This window comes from Telopea speciosissima, chromosome 6 (assembly GCF_018873765.1).
Source record: "Telopea speciosissima isolate NSW1024214 ecotype Mountain lineage chromosome 6, Tspe_v1, whole genome shotgun sequence".
Taxonomy (NCBI): domain Eukaryota; kingdom Viridiplantae; phylum Streptophyta; class Magnoliopsida; order Proteales; family Proteaceae; genus Telopea; species Telopea speciosissima.
Window position 1 is genome coordinate 4,577,797 of NC_057921.1, and position 24,732 is coordinate 4,602,528.

Here is a 24,732-nt window from a genome sequence, read left to right on the forward strand (position 1 = left end):
GCTGAGATTTCTCGAACGGATGAATGAACGGAATCAGTTATAGTGACTCCGCTCGTCAATCTGTCCCGCCTAGAATTTGAAAAGTCGTGTCTTTATAACTGAAAGGATCAATGAACGGATTCACTGCCATGAGTCCACCCGTAAATCCGATCGATTCATATTCTCTCAGACTTTTGATCTTCTGAGAACGGACGAACGAACGGATTCACATTCCGCATCCGCCCGTTACTCCGCTCTCCCTATTCTATTCGTGAGTCCGCTCGCCGTTCTTTTAGGATTTTGACCCTAGACTTTTGAGACCTTTTAACCACCCCCTTGTATGATGAATTAATGCCCATACCCTAGGTTGGACACACATTTTACTTGGCCATGCACGGTTAATTGCTTGCCTTAGAGGCAGACTATGATGTCTAATTCTTGGACCTATATCGGCCAGACCAGCCAATAAGGAATGATAGGCAATAGTGTGCGCTGTGACTCCCCTTTACCTAAAAGGGAGGAGAGTTACTCTTGGGGATGAAGACCCTTAGATTCCATGAATTGGTAGACTCAGACCATATGGATAGGAAGCCTAACCCTATGGGTAGATATTAAGAAAGGGAAGGTAATGGGCTGACTTAGACTGGTTCCTTTGAAAGAGCCATAGAAACCACATGTACTTGGAGGCCATTGTGACACCTTAAGTTAGTGACGACTCTATTTGCACTTTACTTGGTTCTTCCAAACCATGTTTAGACTCATAGAGGGGGTCCTACACCGCGAGTGATCCTCCAAAGAGACTTAGTAAACTGTACTCAAGAACTTTTGCTCTTGTGAATTGACCTAGATGGCAGATACAACCATAGGGATATGAATGTAATTCTTGAATTATTTTGCCTATGAATTGGTGAGATATGTGTGCATATATAGGTATGTCCCTTAGGACCTTAGACTTGTGTGACTAGAGTGATTCTCTAGTACTATAGGTATGACCTTACCTAGGCCTTACTATGATTGCTTAGTTAAGCCCTGACCCTTGGTCTTGGTTATGTTGATCCCAGGTTAATAATGGACGGATTTAGTAATGACCGGGTAGATTAATTAGCATGATCAGTTGACTTATACCTACTATAGGTGGTTATTTGGCTCTCGAAAGAGAACCATAAAGGACTTTTCCCTGTATAGTCACCGTGAGATGGGTTTGAAGACTTTGAAAGCTGAACCCGAAGGAGGTAACAAGACCTTCTCCAACGATAGATATGAAGGGAGTAATGGGTCACCAAATGCATTCCCTCCATACTGGTAGTGAATAATAGGAGATTCCATCAATATTCCAAATCATTTTAAAGTTGGGTGAGGTAATGAGATAACCAGAAGTGAAAGCATTCAGGGTGTGAACCCTATATTGGTGACTAGATAGGTTGATCGTTGTAACCCAAGAGTGACCAAAGTTGTGAGAGTCAGAATGGTACCCTATACCCTAGACTAAGCCGCCTGGAACAGAAAATTCCCTAGACTTTTCCAGACAAGGAGATACCCCTTTGACCTACTGGTATATTGTGACTACCAGCTCTAAAAGTTAAAATTGAGCCTGGGTATTGAGGACCACACCCTTATGGTAATGTGACCCTGTGACCTGTTGTGTCAGCCAGACACTACCTTATTTTGACCCGACCTTGTCTTAGCTCTAGTAGTGGGTAATTGGAGGTATTGTTGTTCAACAAACCTTTGCACTTGAGACCCAGGTTGCCACAAATTTCGAGGATAAAATTTTTAATAAGGTTGGGGGGATGTTATACCCGCACCCCAAATATTCCCTTATATCCAAGGCAATTTGGACCTTTACCCAATAGGCAATGCCCTATGACCATAGTCAACCCTGATGACCTTGAATTAGAAATACCATAGAAGGATTCCCCTTGAAGCCTTGGAAGTGTGGGCCAAAGCCCCGCAACTTTCTTTGAAGTTTGGGCCATGACAGCAGCATCAAAGTTACGAACGGACTCACTCTTGCTGAATCCGCTCGAGGATCCGCCGATGTTATCATCAGTCCTTTTAGTTAATTTCCTATGGGACCCACATACCTGTGTCCTAGACACCCTAATTGAACCTTTGGACCATGTGGACCCAACCCAAACAGACCCTAACTACCGAAATGGACCTAAGGGCCATGACTTGGACCAAACATGGGATAATGCCTACCCCAAAACACATTTAAAACCTAAGGACCTAAACCACATCCTAAAGGCCCCTAACCAAACACTCCCTAAGGTCCCTTCTACCCCCTTAAAACTAAAAGAACCCCTTTTATTCTCTTATCCCTCCCCCTCCCCAAAACCATGGAGGAGAAGAGACAAGAGAAGGAAAAGAAGGAGGAAGAAAGAGGAAAGAAGTAGGAGTGGAAGAGGAATGAGAGGGGAAGGGAAGAAGATGGGAGCTATACCAAAATGACTGGCTGCCCCACATCTCCTCCTCTTGCTAACCGGACCAAGAAGGAAGATGAAGGTGAAGGAGAAGAGATGGAAAGGAAGGGAGGAGAGCATGAAGGCTCACCTAGCCTTAGACTCCACCCCTCCATGGGAGGACCTCACCAAGGTAAGCTCCCTGAACCTGGTTCTTTCCCATTTTTCCCTTTGATTTTGGTACATTCCTTGAGCTTAGACTGACCTAGAGTTCCATTGGGACTCAAGGTAGAGCTCAGTCCCTAGTTGGAGCTCTAATGGAGCTGACCTTGGGCTGGTTTGGACCCCTTGGACTTGCAATTTCAGCCATTGTTGGAGAACTTGGGTTTTAGACTTTGAAACCCATCTCTTTGGACCAAACTGAGACCCAACCTTGTAGGATCTTGGATCCATGAGGTTAAGCCTAGGTTCTTTTGACCCTAGGAATGCTTAGACACCCCTCCCCTATCCCTAAGATGCTATGGAGCTCCAAGCTTCAAGCTGGAGCTAAAACTCTTTGCAATCTCGGAAGAGACTTTCGGCAGATGAATGACCGGATCCATCTATCATGGTACCGTCCGTTAGTTCACCCAGTATAAACCCAGTGGACGAAGGCACGGATTCACTCCGTTAGCCTTCGCCTGAAGCCTGTTACTCTCGGGTCCGATCTCGGGAATTGAATGGATGCATGGGCAGACCCAAGAAGCACATCCGCCCGTGGATCCACTCCCTTTTATGGTTGTCCCAGGAGTCTAATAGATCAACGACCGGATTCAACTAAGAAGATCTGCTCATGGGTTTGCTTGCTCTGACTTAACCTTTTGGCCTGAACGGAGTCAGGGACGGACTCACTTCTGCTGAGATTGCCCGTGAGTTCGCTCATGCTGTCTTGGTTGAAACTTGGTTTTAACCATTGGGGCCTAACATGGGACCCTTTTATACCTATTTTAATGCTTTCTTTAGTATGTTAGGTTGGTGCACCGGTGAGATTCATGTGAACCACGCCGGATGACACCCGATGCCTAGGGAGATTCATGCCAATCACGCTCGATGATACCTATGCCTGGTGAGTGAGTTCTGGGTGACTTTGTTGAGTTTTAATATTTTATAATTGTTAATATTAAGCATGCTATGATATATTTATAAGCATGGTGCGCATTGCATTTTATTCAATTGTGAACTGTTGATAATGTTATAGTATGCTCACCATTGTATAGGGTTACGGTGCCGAGTGTACCGGTACCGGAACCCCAATTTATTTAATTTATTTAAATCATGAAAATTGTTGTATGTCATCCTGATCTGTATGTGCCATGCCATGCTGGTACCCGGGTACTAGATGGAATGGGACGTTGATGCACCCGGAATACCTCTCGGGACGATAGGACCCTGCATATAGTATATCTGCGGCTAGGATGTTTGTTCCCTTATGCTACGACCCTTGCCAACAAGGGTTTATGTGTTGGATAGTCTGAGCACCTACGGTCTGTGGAGGTGGGAGAGGCCAGGGCAGGGGTAGTGATGGCTATCGGGATTTGCCACTGGGTGGTCATGATGGCTTCTACCGGCGTCGGTCCCTTCATGATAATTGAGGTCTCACTGGGGCGATAGGATAAGTGACCCTCTGTATTTCCCGAGTTATCACAGTAGCATATACTTGACCGATAGAATTGTGTGCTAGGTGGAAAATGAATCTAATATTAGCATGCATCATTTTATTTGATATTGATTATGTGATGTGTGCGCATTTCCCTTTGTTCTCTCACTAGCTAGTGTAGTTAACCCCGTTGTACAATCACTTTTTAGTTATATGCAGATAGCCTCTTGACAAGCACTGTTGGATGCGAATCAAGTGGAGTTGGTGACCGTGGCTTGGATGTAGATGTATACCCAAGAATTTGTGCCCTTGGGGCAATTATTTATTTATTTAATTTTTGTATTCCTTCCACAACCATGTATAGACTATATGTTTATTTATAGGGAGAGTAATGAATGGTTACTTATGTTAGAGTTGCTATATGTGTTATCATTAGAGAACCGATGCTCTATAATTTCACATAATTGAATCTAATTTCGCTTCCACTAACTCTGTGATTGGAACGGTTTATTCCTTTTGTACGTTCCTTTCTGTCGTCATAATGTGATGACAGGGTGGACTGTGGCTCAGGACACTATATCTACGATCCTAGTAGGTGTTGGGATGATGTGTGATTTTCCCAATTATACCCCTATGTGGTAAAATATCTTAAATTGGGATAGGGGCGTGACACAATCAATCTTAGCAACCGTGCTTCAGTTCCCCAACAATGGCACTAAAATTTGATCGTGTCGTTAACCGGTCAAGAATAAAACCCTAAATTAATCTAGCAAGTAGCAAGTGGCAAGTAAGGGGTCGATCTACTGGGAACTGGAAGGCTAAATTACTAAAATGATGAGATGAAAGTGATGAAAATTAAATTGCAATAAATCTGATTTTAAAATTACGAAGAAAAAAAATGAATCTAAGCTAACAACGATATGCAAATACGGGAGAAGACTATCTTTAGGGTTCGAATCCCCAATGGGTTGCTATTCAATTCGGTTGCATGCTTCAGTTTATTATAACCACAAGCCTAATAATACCACAAAGGTTCTTCCTAGGTATGGACTATCTTGACGAGTACTATCGGCTTTCGCTTATAGGCCTTGGCATGCTTAGTTCGTTCAGCTATAATCCATCATCGGTACAACCACATAAGAACAAAATACCATTGCTTGAATGAAAAATAATGAATCACAGAAACAGATTTTTCCAACTAAATACATCTATTAAAATCATCCAAAAAGGGATGGGGTCTCCACATCAAGCAATCAAGAATGCAAACCAGAATTTTCAATAGCCAACACCATTAGTTCATCTACACCTAAAGACAGAGCGAACTTAGCCAATCATGGTACTAAGAGGCAAAGGACAGCAATGGTGATGACGATCTATGGCGATGAAGCTGCTGGACAAACCCAAGATCCAAAAACAAAAAAAAATAGAAAAAAATAAAAGAAGAAAGAGGAAAAATCAAGAGAAGAGGCATGGTTTTATGGATGCTTTTGCTACCTTCGAATGGAATGAATCTGTCCGTGGGTTTTATAGTTGGTGTTTTAAAAAGAAATTTAATAATAAAAAAAAGAAAAAGAAAGCATGAGAGATAGAGAGAATGTAGAGATAGGGAAGAGGTAGAAATAGAGAGTCCGTGGGTGGATAGGATCCCAATCTCAATTCTGTCCCCTAATTTAATAAGTCCCCTCCTCCACGAGAATAGGTTAGATCACTTTTAAAAATTAAAACAAGGATAAAGATGAAAGGGAATCCGATTGGAATAGGAGAGAAAAAGAGAGAGAAAGAGGTAACATGTGTGAGGGAGATGGAAGAGAGAAGTTAGGAAGGTGAGGAGAGGAGAAAGAAATCACTCTTTAGCATGGGCAAAATATGGGAGTTAGAGGAGAGATAGGAAAAAAATAAATAAAGATATGAGAGAGGTTAGAAAAAGATGCAGGAAGGTGAGGTGGCATGAGAGAAATGAAAGGAATGAGAGAGAGTGTGGCCGATTAGGATATGGAGAGAAGAGAGAGGGCAGCAAGGCTGGCGTGTGGAGGAGAGCTCTCCTTCTTAGTAGCTTGCTAGAAAAGAGGAAAGAAGATAAAATAAAATAAAAAAAAAAAAAAACCAACCAATCCCTAACAAACTAGAGCCCTAACTAAGGAATTAGGAGGATAAAATAGGTTTTAGGAAAGTGGAGATCGTGGAAGAGTTTGAATAAAATAATAATAAAAAAAGGAAAGTGAATGGGAGAAAGAAGAAAAAGAAAAAAAAGAAAAAAAATATATAAAATATATGGAAGAGAGAAAATAGGAGAGGAAATAAAATAAGAGAATAAAATAGAAGAGAAAGAAAATAGGGGAGGAAATTCATCCAACAATGAAGGAGGGGCCCACTAGTATTATGCCAGTCAATCTTCCCTGGTTCTGGGCTCGGGCTTGCATTTCAACTCATTTTTTGGCCCATTATTCTTTTCTGGCCCAAAAAGAATAATCACATGAATGGACTCTAAAACCGATGCGTACTTTTAATGCAACACATCCATCTTGCTCAGAATTCAGCCCTCTTTGTAACCATGAAAAGAAACTGGACCTCTTTACGTGTAAATTAGAAGATATGATGCCTAATAGTCCAAAATCGCATAAAATACCCCTGTACCCTGAAAAAGACAGAAAATACCCAAGGTAGCTCCATTCTAAGCAAATAAAAATGCAGAATTAAATGGAATAATTTCACACATAAATGTGCTCATCAAATATGCTCAAGAGTGTTCATAGGCCAATCCACCACCATTTCCAAGCATCTAATCGATTCCACCCCGCACATACGCACCCTAGGTGAGTTTTACTGCATTTTCCTTTCCATTTACATTTTTGTTTTCATTTTCTTCTTTCTTTTTGTTTAGTTTCAGTTTATATGCCCTAACTCCATGTTCTTCTTCCTCTTGCTATGTTGCAGCCATGTCTTCAAGTGGGAAACATAGCACGACAAGGAAGGCAGTGACCCACAAGCACCTGTGGTCAGATCCATCGCCGCCATCACCATCGATTGTGCCACCTCCATCTTCTGGAGATGGTTCTTCATCTAAAGAACCCGAGTTTGATCGATACTGGTTCTCATGGTATGAGCATTCTCGTGATTGGGAGAGGTTCTCTTCCAAGAATACAGTGAATGGTAGGGTGGTGCAAGTAGATGATTTTCACCAATTTGGACTTTTTGAAAAATTCAATGCCCTAGGTTGGGCACCGATGCTGTCCCCTACATTACCCTGTTACCCGAACTTGGTTCGGTATTTTTATTGTAATCTTCTACTGGCTTCTGGGGTACAAGGATTTGGTCTTGAGAGCAGAGTCAAAGGGGTGGACATAAAATGTACTCCAACTACTCTGGCTGAAATTTTGGGGATACCAGACACTGGTGACAGATGTTATTACAAGCCTAGGGTTGACATCTCTGACATGTTTTCATTGGAGACTAGGAGGATGGTCTTCAAGGCTCTGACTGGGGTCGAAAGGACTCCAAAATCTGAGGGGGATTATAAGCCAAGTGCGAGGATCTTGAGTAGGTGCATCTCCTACAACATCTACCCCAAGGGTGGGAACCGAGACAGCATTTCCATTCTACGGGCATATATCACTTATTGTTTGTTGAAGGCAGTCAAGGGAGGTTTAGTGATCAACCTTCCTTATCTTCTTATGCAGGTTATGTTCTATCATGCCCAAAACCCTACTGATGGGAACCTGCTGTATGGGAGATTCCTTACCCAGGTATTCTTGCATTTTGGGGTTTAGTATAAGGGACGTGATAGGTTGAAACCTATCAGCAAAACCTCCATCAAGAAGATGAAGATGTTAGGGGAGCCAGAGAGTGATTTCGGAGTTCGAGGAGGAGGAGATGGAGGAGGGACATGAGGTAGCTGAGGGGGTTGGAGTTGGTGAGTAGGAGGGTGACCCAGTGGATCCAGGCACATAGTTTGGGGATCTCCCTACCTATGAGACTACAGGAACTTCTAGTTCACAGGTGCCACCTCAGGAACCAAAGTCTTATGGTTGGGTAGACATGATGACTCTATTCCGAGGTCTACACACTCAGCTTGCCCAAATGTCATCGAGGATGGACCAGGGTTTCACTTCCCTAGAGGAGAGAGTAGGTTCTGTCGAGCAGCATCTAGATTTCTGGGACTCCTACTACCGGGTTCACTCACAATAGGCTCGGCCTCCACGGAGCGATGATCCTCCACAGGAGTAGTTTCTCCAGATCCAGTGTCTTACATTAGGACTATGTCTTTTATTTCAGCCCTACTTCATGTATTTCTCTTTTTTTTTTGTCGTGCTTTATATAGTTCTCTATTTTCAGTCTCTATCTTCTTTTTTTTTCTACTGGGTTGTAACTGGAAGTAATACTTCCAAATTTGATAATCAGTGTAATGGTCTCTGCCAAATTTCAAAACCTTATGGAATCTTATCTACTTGTGTCCTATCTCCTCTCATGGTTTATTATCTACATCTTGTCTTATGTTAATTTAATTCTTATGTGTTTAGCTCCTTGCAAGTTGTTAACCTATTCCGTTGTTTGTGAATGTAGAAAGAACTTCTCGCTCTGATCAAAATCTCTGTCACACCCTAAACCACCCCCTGGGAGGATTAGGTAGGTGACCCGAATTGTACAATAGCAATCCGCCAAACTCCAAGGATCTAGAAGCTGTTAATCCACTCACAAACACACACATCAACAATAATGAAAGATATAGATCACAGACTGCTGCGGAAACTAATATTTATATTAAACATTAAAAATAAAAAAATATATACACAACCATCATTGTTTCAGTTCTCTCTCTCTCTCAGATCAACAACAGTCCCAACTCTTTCCAACTAAGCTTTACAAAAAAATATAAACAGGACAAGGCAACCTGAGCCCCAAAATAAAGCTATACAAAAGGGGGATTCCAAAATTCAACCAAAAAGAATCCTACGGTCAGAAGTAGAGTCAGCTGCCCACCCATCACGAGTCCTCATCAACTATCACAGAAAAGACTCGCACCAGAGGTATGACCTCTATCTAGGTCCACACCAACACAGTCATAATAACCATGGCCCGTATTTGCTAGATGAGCCCCCCGCCACTGAAACATCCACCTACAGGATCATCTAACAAAAGCATATACAAGAGAGTGTGAGCTCCACCGAGCCCGTGAATGAAACATAACCATGCATGCACATGCAAGCACAACCATATGAGTCCTACATGAAATGCAATTCATTTTATTTATTAGCCACCTCACATCACAACTAAGGCAGGTAAAGTGCTACTACAATCCCCAATACATGTATCCTTGCTGCGGGCTTTTAACCCCTTCCCACGATACACCCATTGAGTTGTCGGAGAGGACCAATCAGCTCCCGTATAAGTCACCAAGGTCAGCCCTACCAGCCCTTGGGATTAACCTATGAGGCACCCATCATCATTTCAATATAACATATTCTTTTTGTTGGCTTTCAGCCACATAATCACCTTTTTGGTGTAAAACTTTTCTATTTCTTTTTCTCTTTTATATAGGTACTCTCACAGACATCCAACACCTTAACCCCTGTTGGCAAGTGTGCATAGCACTGGTGATGATACTCTAACCCAATGCATTCTTAATGGCATAGTATGAGTCGGGCGGTGTTAACCGCATCCCATTCTACGGGCTACCATAGGCCTCATTTCTAAGCCGACTACGGCATCTAATCTAGCAGTTCACATATAAGCATCCTTGTTCATTTCCATTATCCATCAGTCAAGCATTTTGTATTTAATAGAATATAAAGCAATTGAAATAAATGAACAGAGTAAATAGCATTATTGTAATTTCAGTCACCTTGTTCTAGTCCTGCTTACTCAACAGTCAGCTCGGTCCCGACCAGTATCTGACACTGCACCTCTAGCTCAGGGTCAAAACCTAGCTAACCGGATCATTAAAGTGTGTCAAACAAAGTTTTGAATTATATTACTATCCTAGAGTTGGTCTAGGTTTAATTGGACTGACTTTGTATATATATAGGTCTTACTTAGAATTCTCTGGGTCTTGCATTAGGCCTTCGGGTCCATCTTCCGGTGCATCATCCAGAGATGTAGGATTCATCTATCCTAGTGTTTTCACAGTATGGTCTGCCAATGCATGGCCCTACCAACCTCATAAACCAGTGCAAGGGTTTACAACCCAAATAAGATTAGGTCTGTGTATGGTTTCCTGGCTCTGTGAGGCCCACTAGAGCACCCGAGGTATGGATGACAGCAAGGACCAATAGGGAAGGGTATTTTGGTCATTTACATCCTCCCTATGATGTCCTAGGCCCATTGGTGAAGCTCAAAAAAGCAAAATTTACATCTAAGCCCAAATAGCATCTCTGGGCGTTCCACTGGGCGTTTGGGTCAATCGCCCAGTGCATTGCCCAGAGCCTGTTTAACACGAGTTTCAGCTCAGTTTCTTGGATTTTGCTACAAGCCTGGCCATGATTTCGATTAGGGAAGCTAGTAGGATGGTCATGGACCTAAAATAGGGCTAAATGAATTGGTCCTAATGGATTCAAGGTCAGGTTACCCATTTGGAAGTTAGGGTGAGCTCTGACAGCACAAAGAATGGCTGTCAAGGCTGAGCTCAGGCTTTGATCCAGCTTTGGCTGCATGCAAGGCATGAATTATATGTATTTACTCAAAACAAGTTCGGTCTTATGCTAAGACGTGAAGAAATCCCTTTGCATGCAGAGATCCATGCCCATACATCATGATTTGGGAGCAAGTCTGTAGTGCATCTCAACACAGAGACTGACTTTGATCTCTACAGCAATAGCAGCATTAGATCAGCTCATTAGATGTTAGATCTTGCATTCAATGCTCATGCATGCAAGATTAAGAGCTCCCCATGGCATTCAGTTGGTGCTCTGAGCACTACTTGTCAGAGACACATCAGTCTGGCATGAGAACTGGGAAGTAACATAAATGGACAGCAGTGTTTAGGGACTGTAATCATACCTCTGATCTTGAATGGAAGCTAAAACAAAGCCCAAATCAGCCTTGATCCCTTCTTCCTTCCTTCTCCTTGTCTTCCTATCTCTTCTTCCACCTTCTCCTTCTCTTTCTTTCTTTCTATTTCAGTAGAGGCAGAAAAACGAATGGGAGGGTAGGTCCCTCCTAATTATAACTTTAAATCTCTTAAGGCCTATTTGGCCATGGGTCCCTCCTTTCAAGAATGCATTATTGAGTGCATTCTGGGCCATTCTAGCTGCACAGGTGGGGTCCATTTGGTTCCAGAGGTGAGTAATAGTTTCTAAAATTCCCATCTACCTCTAGGGGGTGTTCACAGGCTGTATGCATGGTTCCCAGCTGTCTAGAGTCCAAAATACCAGTTTCAGACACTCTGGGCGTTTCACTGGGCATTTGGGTCAATCACCCAGTGCATCACCTAGAGAATGAAATTCTGCTGTATTTGCCTTGGGCTTGCACAGGGGTTAGGCCTAACACTTAAGCACTTCACCAATACCCCTTCCAAGACCAAATATACATCTGAACAGGTGTAGCCCCCATGTATTTGGGTAGGAGAGAGATTACCTGGAGCTGGAGCTATACATTAGGCTGTGGATAGAGCAGCTGCATGGGTCTGCAACCCATCTTCTTACAGGTATACTGGATGACATCCTTGGAGGTTCTGTAAAACCCGTGCCCAAAAATAGATGCTAATTTGAAATTTTGTTGAAGGTCCAAAACCCGAGGTCAATGGCACTAGTACCTTGTGGAGCATTGAATGAATGGTCGAGAAAAATAACGTAATGTAATGCCTGCATCTTTGTTTTAAAAATTTTCCCATTAACTTTGGTTGCCAACTAGTGCATCACCGGTCTAACCTGGTGATCGGTAAAACATAAAACAACTTATATTTATAATATATGGGGAATTAGGGTAATTATACCAACTCATGAAAAATTAAGTTTTGACAACATGAAATAATTCTTAGGATCAATAAATTATTGAGAAGAACCTTAAAACGAAACCTATACAACTGACAAAAGTCAATTCCGGGTTTCCTAGACAAAATTTTGAACAAAACAGTAGAAACTAAAGGATAAACTCATTTATTATTCAAAAAATAGCAAATTAAGGTCTTAGCCCAATTGGTTGTTACTTTGGCTATTTAAGAGGGAGGTTGTAGGTTCAAATCCCCACCTATGTATACTTTTATATATATACATAAAAGTTTAAATAAGTTTAATAAAAGACATGAGGTGAGGTGGAAAGTCAATTTTTAAAACAAATATGTATGTGGGGCCCACCTAAAGTGGTAGCCACGTGGCACACTCAAGCAGTGACATATGTCGCATGTTGAACATGCTTACAATAGTTGGAGGACACATGGCATTCCATGTGGAAGGATCCTATTGGTGAGAATTAAGAAATCAAATTAATGAATAGGTGGCAAGTTGGGATAGGCTAGATATAATTGAAATAAAACATAAGACTAATGGGTAATCAAGTCTTTTGACTTTATAAGGGTACCTTAATCAAAGAAGAAGACTAATCACTATTGGTGGAAAATGGAGGCAAGGAAGGATAGGATTGGAATTTCATAGGTTTAGGACTTAGAGACTTTTCATTTAAAGTATGGGGACATTCATGTCCTTACACATTTAGATGGGTACCCAAGATACTAAATAAAGAAAATGATACATTGGTTATACAAGGATAAAGAAGGGGTAAAATTATATTCTCATAAATAAAAAATAAAACAAAATAAAATCAAGTATAAAAGGGAACCCATATTCGTTGGTTTTAGTTTACCAAAACTGAAAAGAAGAGAAGAAGAAGAGAAAGAGAAGGAGAAGAAAGAAAAGAAGAGAGGAAGAAGAGAAAGAGAAAGAGAAGAAGAAGAAGAAGGAGCCTTGCTCACCTCTAGCTCTCAAAACCCAAGGTAAACACCACTAGAATCCAACCTTCTCATCTCATAAACCTTCCTTGTAAAATTCTATTTTGGGCAAACAGTTACAGAATTGAACCCAAACTCCTACCTTGCATGCTACCATGTATGAAATGCTTAAATTTGTAGCTAGGATGCATGATCCTCTTGCATAACCTCTCCCTCCTACCTCCTACCTTCTTCTCAAATTTGGAATGTACCTGAACTTAAGTTTTAGCCATGATTTGGCTAACCATCATGCTAAACTATGAATGTAAGCCATGATTTGCAAGATAGAACCATGGATCCTTGCATGCATGCCATAGATTCTATGCTATTGCTCTTTATCCACATTCTTACCAACCCAGAATTATTTAGACCTCAATTCCAGCCATGAATATAGCTTAGTTTATACCAAACCATGTGCATAAAACATGAATAGTAGGATAGAGCCATGGATCCATACATGCATGTTAAATTCCAACATAAATATCGAATTCTGCTACTCTGCAGATTGACCTTCTCTTAATTAAAATGATATAACTTCACCATCTGAACTCTGTTTATCTTGATTCTAATTTTTTTTGTAACTAGACTCATAGGGTTTCATTTTGTTAGAAGATACCATTACCTAGTTATGTCTCTAAGTTAGTTAAAACTTCATTACAAGCTGCTATCAAAATTGGATCCTGCTGTCTTGACAGATTGACCTTTGAATAATAAAAATAGCATATTCATAATCCAATCTTCATTTTCTTTTATTCCAGTTTTTCTAGAAACTAGATTCATAGAGATTCATTTTATTAGAAGGAACCATGAGCCAATTATGTCTCTAAAGGGATTGAAATTTCATTTCAATCCAAACAAATTTAGTATATGAATTCTCTGGGCGATAGCACTGAGCGATGCACACATCACCCAGAGATATCACCCAGAGGATTAAAGTGGACTGTTTTGCAAATCCGAGTTTGGGGACATCCACATATGGATTATAAACAGTGTAAGGAGGTGGAAAATGACCAAAATACCCCTCCTCACATCTGACCATAATTATGAACACCTTGGGTACCCAAGTGGGCCCCGCAGGGCTTGGAAACCCTGTCTATGATGGTCCTGCAGCACTGCCAAGTTGGGGACTGTACTGTGAGGCCAATATGACCTTGGGACATGTACCAATGTGATAAATGACCATTCTGACCCTATACCACAATCTCCAGATGATGCACTGGGACATAGGCCTAAAGCCTAGTGCAACGCCTAAAGAATTCCATGTGATCTCGAACTGAGCATCGAGTCAGACCAGTGAGCCTAGACCAACACTAGGTTATCCAAAATAGTTTGAATAATTAAAATAACACATTTCTAATTTATTATTTTAGGATTTGATTCCATGCTCGAGGTGCACAGCCAGATACCGTCTGGAACTGAACAAACAACTGAACCGATAGGATCAAACCAAGGTGAGTGGAATTACACCAGGAGTGTAGGTGTAACATGACTGATGGGTAATGACAACAACAATAATATTTATTGTATTTAATTATTTTAAATTATTTTATATTCTCATTTGAATTCTGAATCTTATCTGATGAACATTGAAAATGTATGATAATGCTTGTATGTGAAATTGCTAGATTAGATGCTGTAACCGGCTTGGAAATGAGGCCTGTGGTAGCCTGTATTATGGGATATGGTTGACACCGCCTGACTCATACAATGCCATATAGACATGGGGCTAGAGTTTGATCACCCGTGCTACGCACCCTTGCCAACAGGGGTTAAGGTGTTGGGTGCCTTTGGAAGCCACAATTAATGTCAGGAGGTATATGCCGGCAGGCTTTAAGCCACAATTAATGTCAGGAGCTATATGCCAGGCTTTAAGCCATAATTAATGTCAGGAGCTATATGCCGGGCTTTATGCCACAATTAAAAAGGGAAATAATTGAGCTAAATACTAACGGTTACCCCACAGGTTAATCACAGAGGGCTGGTCGGGCTGGCCTTGGTGAATGAATACGGGAGCTGACTAGTCCTTTCCGACAACTCAATGGGTGTATCGCGGGAAGGGGTAACCAAGCCCGCACCAGGGATACATGTATTGGGGATTGTAGTAGCACTAACCTGCCTTAGTAGGTGGCTAATAAATAAAATGAACTGCACCTCATGTAGGACTCATTTGGTTGTGCTTGCATGTGCATGCATGGTTTATATTTCATTCACGGGCTCGGTGGAGCTCACACTCTTGTATATTCTCTTTTAGTTGATTTTGTAAGAACGGGTTTGCCAATGGGCGAGGAAACTGTTGGTGAAATTGTAGATCTTCCTTATCTCATTGCTTAGCGACAATTTTGTTATTATTTAAGTTTCTTTCTTTCAAGAAGTGTATTACCAAGATAATGTACTTATTGGACATAAATGGATATGTATATGGTAAAAAATAGGTATTTGGGATTGTATTATCGATGATATAAATCATCTGTGGGTAGTCTGATCTTTCGTTGCACTCTAATATTCTTTTACTATCTTTTTACCCTCATTGTGTGGTTTGTGACGTGTAAGTACTACTTCTTGATCCTTGGGGATTGGCGGATGTCGTAGGATATCCGGTCACTTGCCTAAATCCTCCCAGGGGGTGGTTTGGGGTGTGATAGGTTCTCCACTGATTTTAACCACAGAGGTTGTTACACCCGCACCCGAAATATACACAAGTACCCCGGGGCAAATTAGACCTTACAAAAGGGTAATGCCATGGTGGCAATCATCAACACTAATAATTTTGAACCTAGTATTTTATTGGATGTATCCCCTCGAAGTCCTAGAAGTGTGGGTCAAAGCCCCATAACTTTCCTTGAAGTTTGGGCCCTGACAGCAGCACCGGAGTCATGTATGGACTCACTCGAACTGAATCCGCTCGAGGATCTGCCTATGCTGTTACCTGCCCTTTTGGTTTAATTTTTTGTGGGACCCACACCCTTATATCTCGGACACTGTAATTGGACCTTTGGACCATATGGACCCTCACCCTTACCATTAATTGGTTGAGTGGGACATGAAAGTAAGCCCACAAGACTTAATTTAAAGTGAATAATGAGTTTGACTATTTTCAACTTAAACCAAATAAGTCCTAAGGGCTAATAGGTTTAATGAGACTTAGGCCCAACCCAAACAGGCCCTAATTAACTAAATGGACCTAAGGGTCTATGACTTGAACCAAAATTGACTTAAGATCAAACTAAAACCCATTTAAAGTCTAAGGGGTTAAATGTGTTCTAAGGACACCTAACCAAACACTACCTAAGGTCTCTTCCTACCCTTAAAAGATAAGAGAATCCTTTATTCCCTTATCTCTCCCCCTCCCAAGCAAACCGTGGAGGAGAAGAGACAAGAGAAGGAGGAGAAGTAGAAGTAGGAGAGGAATGAGAGGGGAAGGGAAGAGGATGGAAGCCATGCCAAGATGGCTGGCTGCCCCACATCTCCTTCTCTTGCTGTTTGGATGAAGGAAGATGAAGAAGGTGAAGGAGAAGAGATGGAGGGGATGGTTGGAAGGAAGGAGGTCAAGGGGACTCACCTAGCCTTGGATTTTATTTCTCCATTGGAGGTGAGTGAATCTTCCATTTCTCCCTCTCCATTTCTTTATTCAATAGCTTAGGGTTTTGAATCTTGACCTTGGGCTAACCTAGAGTTCCATTTGGGAGCTCTAATGGTGTTGACCTAGCTCTAGAAATGGTTCTTCTGAGCTACTTTGCAGCTAGTGCTACTAAACTTTGGTTCTAAGCTATGAAACCCAACCCTTGGACCAATTTGAGACCAATCCTTGTGTGATCTTGGATCCATGAGGTGAGCCTAGGTTCTAGTGACCCTAGGGTGGCTTAGACACCCCCTCCATGACCCTGAGGTGCTGAGGTGCTCCAAGCTTCAAGCTGGTGCAGAAGCCCTTTTGAATCTCAAAAAAGACTATCGACGGACGCACGATCGGATTCACCAATCGTGGTACCGTCCGTCAGTCCGCCTAGTATAATTCCTATGATTTAACCTGAACAGATGATGGAACGGACTCAAGTCTATTGCATCCACCCGTGGGTCAGTTCACTCTGGGGTATGTCTTAGGGATCTACCGAATGTAGGGGCGGACTAAGGAAACACATCCGCCCATGGGTTCGCTCGCTCTTGGGTGTGTCTCAGAAGTCGAATGGATGCACGATTGGATCCAAGTAAGAAATTTCATCTGTGGATCCGCTCCCTTTATTTTTACCTTTTGGCTTGAACAGAGTTAGGGACGGACTCACCTCTGTTGCAACCGCCTGTGAGTCTGCTCGTGCTGTCTGGGTTGAAACTTGATTTTAACCTTAGGGGTCTAGCATGGGACCCTTCTATACGTCCTTTAATGATTGCTTTTGTGTTTTTAGGCTACCCAACTCGATGGATAGCTGGTGCACCAGTGAGATTCATGTCAACCATGCCGGGTGACACCCGAGTTCGATGAGTGGGTTCTGGGTGACTTTGTTGGGCATGAATATATATAATATGCAGTCTTAAACATGCTATTATACAAATATAAGCATTGTGTGCATTGCATTATTTATCTCAATGTGACTATTATGAATGTGATAATATTCTCACCATTGTATCGGGCTACGGTACCTAGTGTGCTAGTGCCGGAACCCCAATTTATTTAATTATGAAAACTGTTATATGTCATCCTGATCTATATGTGCCGGGCCGTGTTGGTACCCAGGTACTAGATGGAATGGGGCGTTGATGCACCCGGAATACCTCTCGGGACGATAGAACTTGCATATAGTATATCTGTGGCTAGGATGCTTGCTCCCTTATGCTACGACCCTTGCCAATAGGGGTTTACATGTTGGATAGTCTGAGCACCTATGGTCTGTGGAGGTGGGAGAGGCCATGATAGGGGTAGTGATGACTATCGGGGTCTGCCATTGGGTGACTGGATGGTTTCTACCAGCGTAGGCTCCTGTGTGATAATTAAGGTTTCACTGGGGCGATAAGTCAAGTGACCCTCAGTGTCTCCCAAGTTATCACAGTAGCATACACTTGACCGATAGAATTTGTATACTAGGTGAAAAATGAATCTAACATTAGCATGCATCATTTTGATATTGAACTATTTGTGTGTATGCGTGTGCATTCCCCTTTGCTCCCTCACTAGCTAGTGTAGCTAACCCTGTTGGGCAACCCCTTTTTAGTTGATATGCAGGTAACCTCTTGACGAGCACGGTTGGATGTGAATCAAGTGGAGCCAGTGGCTGTGACTTGGATGTAGATGTACACCCAAGATTGGTGCCTTAGTGGGAATTACTTGTTATTTAATTTTTGTATTCATTCCACAATCATGTATAAACTATATGTTTATTTATAAGGAGAGATTGGATGGTTACAAAAATGGAAAGTGTACTATGTGTTATCATTAGAGAACCGATGCTCTATAATTTCACATGATTTAATTTAATTTTGCTTCCACTAACTCTGTGATTGGAACGATTTATTCCATTTGGGTACCTTCTTTGTTGTTATCACAATTGATGACAGGGTAGACTGTGGCTCGGGACACTATATCTGTGATTTTGGTAGGTATTGGGATGATGTGCGTTTCCCCAGTCACCCCCTTTGTGGTAAAATATCTTACATCGGGATGGGGGCGTGACAGAGTGGTATCAGAGCAATGATGCTCTGCACCGACCACAGTCTGACGTAACCTCTTGATTTACTCTCCATAAATTAGGTTCTAAATTAAAAATCTCAAGAACATAAATCATTGTATGTGGACATAGGAAGAAGTCTGATTATGGTGAAACAAGAACCTAGAAAATAATAGGCAGCATGGAACTAGAACTTGAACCTTAGGCTACCAAGTCACGACTGTGTAATTGTTGGTTGAGTATTAATTAAGTAAGTAATGGGAAATTATATGCTATAATTCATAATAAATAATGAATTAAACATAACCAACCACAATTATCAACAATGATCCAAAACAAGAGGAAGTAAGCAAACATAAAGAAAGAAATATATATATAACCGAAAGTAATCTTGTCTTGGGGTGAAAGGAATAGTGGGGACACGTGGCATTCCATGTCTGAGGGACAGACTATTTTCCACAGTGTGTCAACACTGTTTGAACTCAATGATTTGGATTGCCGAGTTATGGTAATAGTTCGATGGGCAGCTCTAAGACTTGTTGAAGGAAGGATTTATAAGACCGAGTATCTCACCTTGGGGTGCTCCAGTCTTGTTTGTGAAGAAGAAAGACGGCTCCATGCAAATGTTCATTGATTACAGAGAGCGGAATAAGCTGACAATCAAGAATAAATATCCCTTGCCAAGGATTGATGATCTCTTTGATCAGCTTCAAGGTGCCCAAGTCTTTTTGAAGATAGATCTCAAATCGGGGTACCATCAGCTTTGAATTAAGGAAGCTGATGTTAGTAAGACGGCCTTCAGGACTCAATATGGACACTACGAGTTCCTGGGAATGTCTTTTGGCCTTAATAATGCCCCAGTAGCTTTTATGGCCTTAATGAATAGAGTCTTCCACGATGTCTTGGACAAGTTTGTGATAGTCTTTATTGATGACATCTTGGTTTACTCCAAGAATGAGGAAGAGCATGCTCAACATTTGAGGTTTGTTCTACAAAGACTGAGAGAGAAGCAACTTTATGCAAAATTCAGCATATGTGAATTCTGGTTGCCTCAAGTTGGGTTCCTAGGCCATATAATTTCAGCCAGAGGGATTGAAGTAGACCCTGGGAAGGTTAAAGCTGTAGTGAATTGGGAGAGTCCCAAGACTGTGACAGAGATAAGAAGTTTTCTGGGATTAGCTGGATACTATAGGAAGTTTATAGAGAACTTCTCCAAGATAGCTATGCCCATGACACAGCTTACCAGAAAAGGTGCTAAATTTGAATGGAATGAAGACTGTGAGAACAGCTTTCAAGAGTTGAAAAAGAGGTTGGTGACAGCCCCAGTACTTGTCCTTCCTAAAGAAACTGAGGGAATGGTTGTATATACTGATGCCTCCAAGACAGGGCTAGGGTGTGTGTTGATGCAACATAGGTCTAGATAGCTAAAGGACCATGAGAAGAATTACCCAACACATGACCTGAAATTGGCAGCAATTGTCTTTGCATTGAAGATGTGGAGACATTACCTGTATGGTGAGAAGATTGAGATCTTCACTGACCATAAGAGTTTGAAGTACTTCTTCAGTCAGAAGGAGTTAAATATGAAGCAAAGAAGATGGTTAGAACTCATTAATGATTATGAGTTTGACATTCTATACCATCCTGGGAAAGCCAATGTTGTGGCTGATGCACTCAGCAGGAAGTCTTCTGATTGGGCAACAGGCAGGATAATGATAAATGATGATATTCTAAAGGACTTGAGTGCATTGAATGTGGAGCTCATATTTGGAGAGACTGAAAAATTAATTCCAGTATTGATGGTGCAACTATCACTGCGGGCTCAGATCATTGCAGCATAGTCTTCTGATGAAGAGTTCCAACACATTATAAGTAATATTCGGGTTGGAACACAGAAAGATGCTGATGGAGTTCTGATGTTCAGAGATAGACTGTGTGTACCTATTGATAGTCAGTTGAAAGATCTGATTTTTCAAGAAGCCCATCAATCTCCTTACTCTATGCATCCAGGTGGTACAAAAATGTACCGGGATTTGAAACAGTACTTGTGGTGGCACGGGATGAAGCAAGATGTGGCAACCTATGTTTCTACATGCTCTACTTGTCAGCAAATAAAGGCTGTCAGACACCAACCACAGGAACTTCTGCAACCCTTAGCAATTCCAGAGGGGAAATGGGAGAATATCACTATGGACTTTGTCACTGGCCTTCCTCGCACTAGGAAGGGAATGGATACAATCTAGGTAATTGTAAACAGATTGACCAAAACAGCCCATTTTATTCCAATGAAGATCACCTATTCTATAGATCAATTGGCTAAGCTTTATGTAGATAATATTATCAGGCTACATGGAATAACAGTAAACATTGTGCCTGACAGAGATCCCAGATTTACTTCTAGATTCTGGAAGAGTCTCCAGCGAGCTATGGGTAGTGAGTTGAACCATAGTATAACACATCATCCCGAGACGGATGGACAGACAGAGAGGACAATCCAGACTTTATAAGATATGCTCAGGGCTTGTGTGCTTGAGATGACTAGTAGCTGGGATGAACATTTATCCCTGATTGAGTTTGCTTATAATAATAGCTACCACGCATCTATTGATATGACTCCATTTAAGGCCCTGTATGGCAAGACATATCGTACTCCACTGTGCTGGGATGAAGTTGGAGAGCCACGTATATTGGGCCCTGAGCTAATTCAGAGGACCTATGAGAAGGTAGATCTGATAAGAGAGAAGATTAAGACTGCACAGTCCAGGTAGAAGAACTATGCAGATAGAAGAAGGCAGCACATTCAGTTCAGAGTTGGTGAGAAGGCATTCTTGAAGGTGTCCCCAATCTAAGGTGTCGTGAGATTTGGGAAGAGAGGGAAGTTGAGTCCTTGATACATTGGCCCATATAAGATTATAGCCAGAGTTGGTGCAGTGGCCTATCAGCTTGCACTGCCCCCATCACTTGCTGGTGTACATGATGTATTCCATGTTTCTATGTTGAGACAATACATCCCTGACTCATCACATCTGCTGCCTCGCAACCAACTAAGCTTATTGCTGATCTGACCTATGAAGAAGTGCCAAAAGAGATTGTTGATGTGAAAGAGCATAATCTGAGGAATTGAACCATCTCTTTTGTTAAAGTCAGGTAGAGTAACCACTCTGCTGCTGAAGCATCTTGGGAAAGAGAAGACTTGATGAAAGAGAGATATCCTTATCACTTCGATCTCCTAGGTACGTCAATTTTGAGGACGAAATTCTAATAAGGAGGGTGGAGTGTGAAAATGGAAACAAATTTAAATTTTTGGAACTTGTGTGATTTCAGATTCCAGCTCTGAGTCTATGGTGGCTTCGATGCTATGGGCTGCATCGGTCGAGGATACAGATGAATCACTCGACACGCCTATAGAGGATTCCAGGGATTCTTCCCAACTTGCTCTTCTGGAGTCAGTAGACCCTGATGGAACCCCACACCTGAGTTATCTGTGTTTGATCTGCTGCCTGGATAGCATGCAGAACCTTTCCATTAATTAAACTCATTGTAAGTATGATTTAATTGTATTTTATAGTGCATTATATGACCAATTAGAGTTATAGGGGTATTTTAGTCAATTCACCTCTGTGGGACCCACATCCCCAATGGAAAATCCTATTTCCAATAGTTACCCGAACCTGGATTACCCCTGATGTCAAATGACATCATTATACAATTAGAGTTAACTAATAAGTACGAAATTTTGTTTAAAATCTGATTTAGGAATTAGTTTATAAAAACTGATTTTAGCTTTACTAAACCAAACATACCTTAGTTAAGGCACTATATATATATATATATATATAACTAATTTCACTATTCATAAGTTACAATCCTAACCTACGAGGGCAGAATCGATTTCAGCCTTGGAGAACCTAGAGAGGAAATACAAAAGAAGGAGAAAAAGAGAAGCTGAAGAAGGGAGAAGTGGTCTATACCTTGGAGCTTTGATCCTATGCCTTGAGTTGGAGCTTGGGGCTGCAATTGGAGCTTTTCTCACATATCTGAGACTGTCTTCTTCCCTCTTTCACTGCTGATTTCAGGTAGGCCACAAGAAACCTGTTGTACCCATCTTCATTTTCTCCATTGTCCATCTCTAATTCAACATATGCTAAGTTTAGCCATTAAACCTCAGTAATTATAAGTCTAAATGACCAAAACCCACCTTTAACCTCTTAAATTGAACCTATCTATGGTTCAAACCTGATGTTCAGCTGTGAATTTCATGCTCACAGCTGAACCTTTTAAATTATTAAACCCTAAAACAATCAATTTGGGTCTAATTGCTAAAAAATCCCAAATTAGAACTTAGATTGTGAAATTGGACCCCTAATTGACATGACCCACCTTAGAATAGGTTCGAACCATGGAATTGGACCTATGCATGTGAAGATCCATGGATTAGGAACAAAACCCCCAAATCTGTCATTTGAATCGGATGCAGAACCAGGGTTTGAACCAGTCGACCGATTCACCTGACCCCTGCGATTCAACATTTTATGACCAAATTGCCCTTCAATGCTTGGGTATTGACCTAAACTCATTCTTGACCCTAATACTTGATCTTTTTTTATGTTTTAGGACTGTGTTTGGGCTGTATACCCTATGTTTGTTTGTATTCCTGGGATTCTTGGAGGGTAGTTGATTTAGTCTAATCTATAACTTCAGGTAAGGAAATATGATTTAATTTCAATGTGTTTAATCTCTTAATTTCTCATGTTCAGTGTGTCATATCATGCATCACTAATATTGTTCAGAACATGTAGTTTATTAGCTTCATAATTCCGCATTAGATTGCATGTGATTAGGTTGCATCGCATACTGCATTGCATTGATATTACTTGATACTGTACAATGATGTTAATGTTGCACTGCTTACTCTAAAAATTGAACTGTACATACATGTGTTAACAAAACAGGTTTATGGAATAATGCTTGAATGATCAATGAGATCAGTCATGCTCTCTATTTATAATAAAAATAAAAGACATTACAAGGAGAATACTATTCACAACACTGTTCATGACACTGTTCACATGAATAGTTTCATAGCCCTAATTACATTTCTACCCTTGCTCATAAATACATAAATAAGGAATAAATAAAATACCCAAAAGACCAAAATACCATGGGGGTATTCTGGTGTACGTAATTTAACACTCCCCCTCAAGTTGGTGCAAATATATCAATCATGCCCAACTTGACTAGAATGGGATGGAACAATTTCCCAGATAACCCCTTAGTGAAGATATCAGCAACCTGATCAGAAGACTTCACAAAGGGAACACAAATCAACCCTTCTTCCAGCTTTTCCTTGATGAAATGTCTATCCACTTCAACATGTTTAGTGCGATCATGCTGTACCGGGTTGTGAGCAATACTGATTGCAGCTTTGTTATTACAGTACAACATCATAGGAAGATGAACAGGAACACCAAGATCTTGTAGCAAGCCTTTCAACCAAAGTAACTCACAAATGCCTTGTGCCATAGCCCAAAACTCCGCTTCAGCACTAGAACGAGCCACCACATTCTGCTTCTTGCTATGCCAAGTGACCAAATTGCCACCTACAAAAGAACAGTACCCAGAGATAGACTTCTGATCTACAGAACCAGCCCAGTCAACATCGGTATACTCCTCTACCAGTAGGTTACCACTATGAGATAGAAGAATGCCTTTTCCAGGAGCTGACTTCAAGTAGTGGAGAATCCGAAGAACAGCCTCCATATGAGAAGAATAGGGATCATGCATGAACTGACTCACAGTACTCACAGCAACAGCAATATCTGGACGAGTATGTGAGAGATAAATCAACTTTCCTACTAGGCGTTGGTACCAGCCTTTCTCAACAGGTTCACCCTCTTTGTCTTTGAGACGAACAGTAGCCTCCATAGGAGTATCTGAAGGGTGACTGCCTAACAGACCAGTTTCAGCCAACAAGTCTAGGACATACTTCCTTTGGGAGAGAAAGATGCCTTTAGAAGATCTGGCAACCTCAATCCCAAGAAAGTATCGTAGTGGCCCTAGATCTTTAATCCCGAATTCCTACCCAAGAAACCTCTTCAACCGGCTGATCTCATCCCCATCATTGCCTGTAACCACAATGTCATC

The 24,732-nt window shown here is 41.4% G+C and overlaps 1 protein-coding gene across 1 annotated transcript; it reads left to right on the plus strand.

The window, feature by feature from the left end:
* The first annotated feature begins 19,421 nt into the window (after positions 1-19,421).
* Positions 19,422-20,012, plus strand: LOC122665398 (uncharacterized mitochondrial protein AtMg00860-like). The gene has a single exon (XM_043861546.1). The coding sequence runs from the start codon at positions 19,422-19,424 to the stop codon at positions 20,010-20,012; it is 591 nt and encodes a 196-aa protein (XP_043717481.1).
* Positions 20,013-24,732: the final 4,720 nt, after the last annotated feature.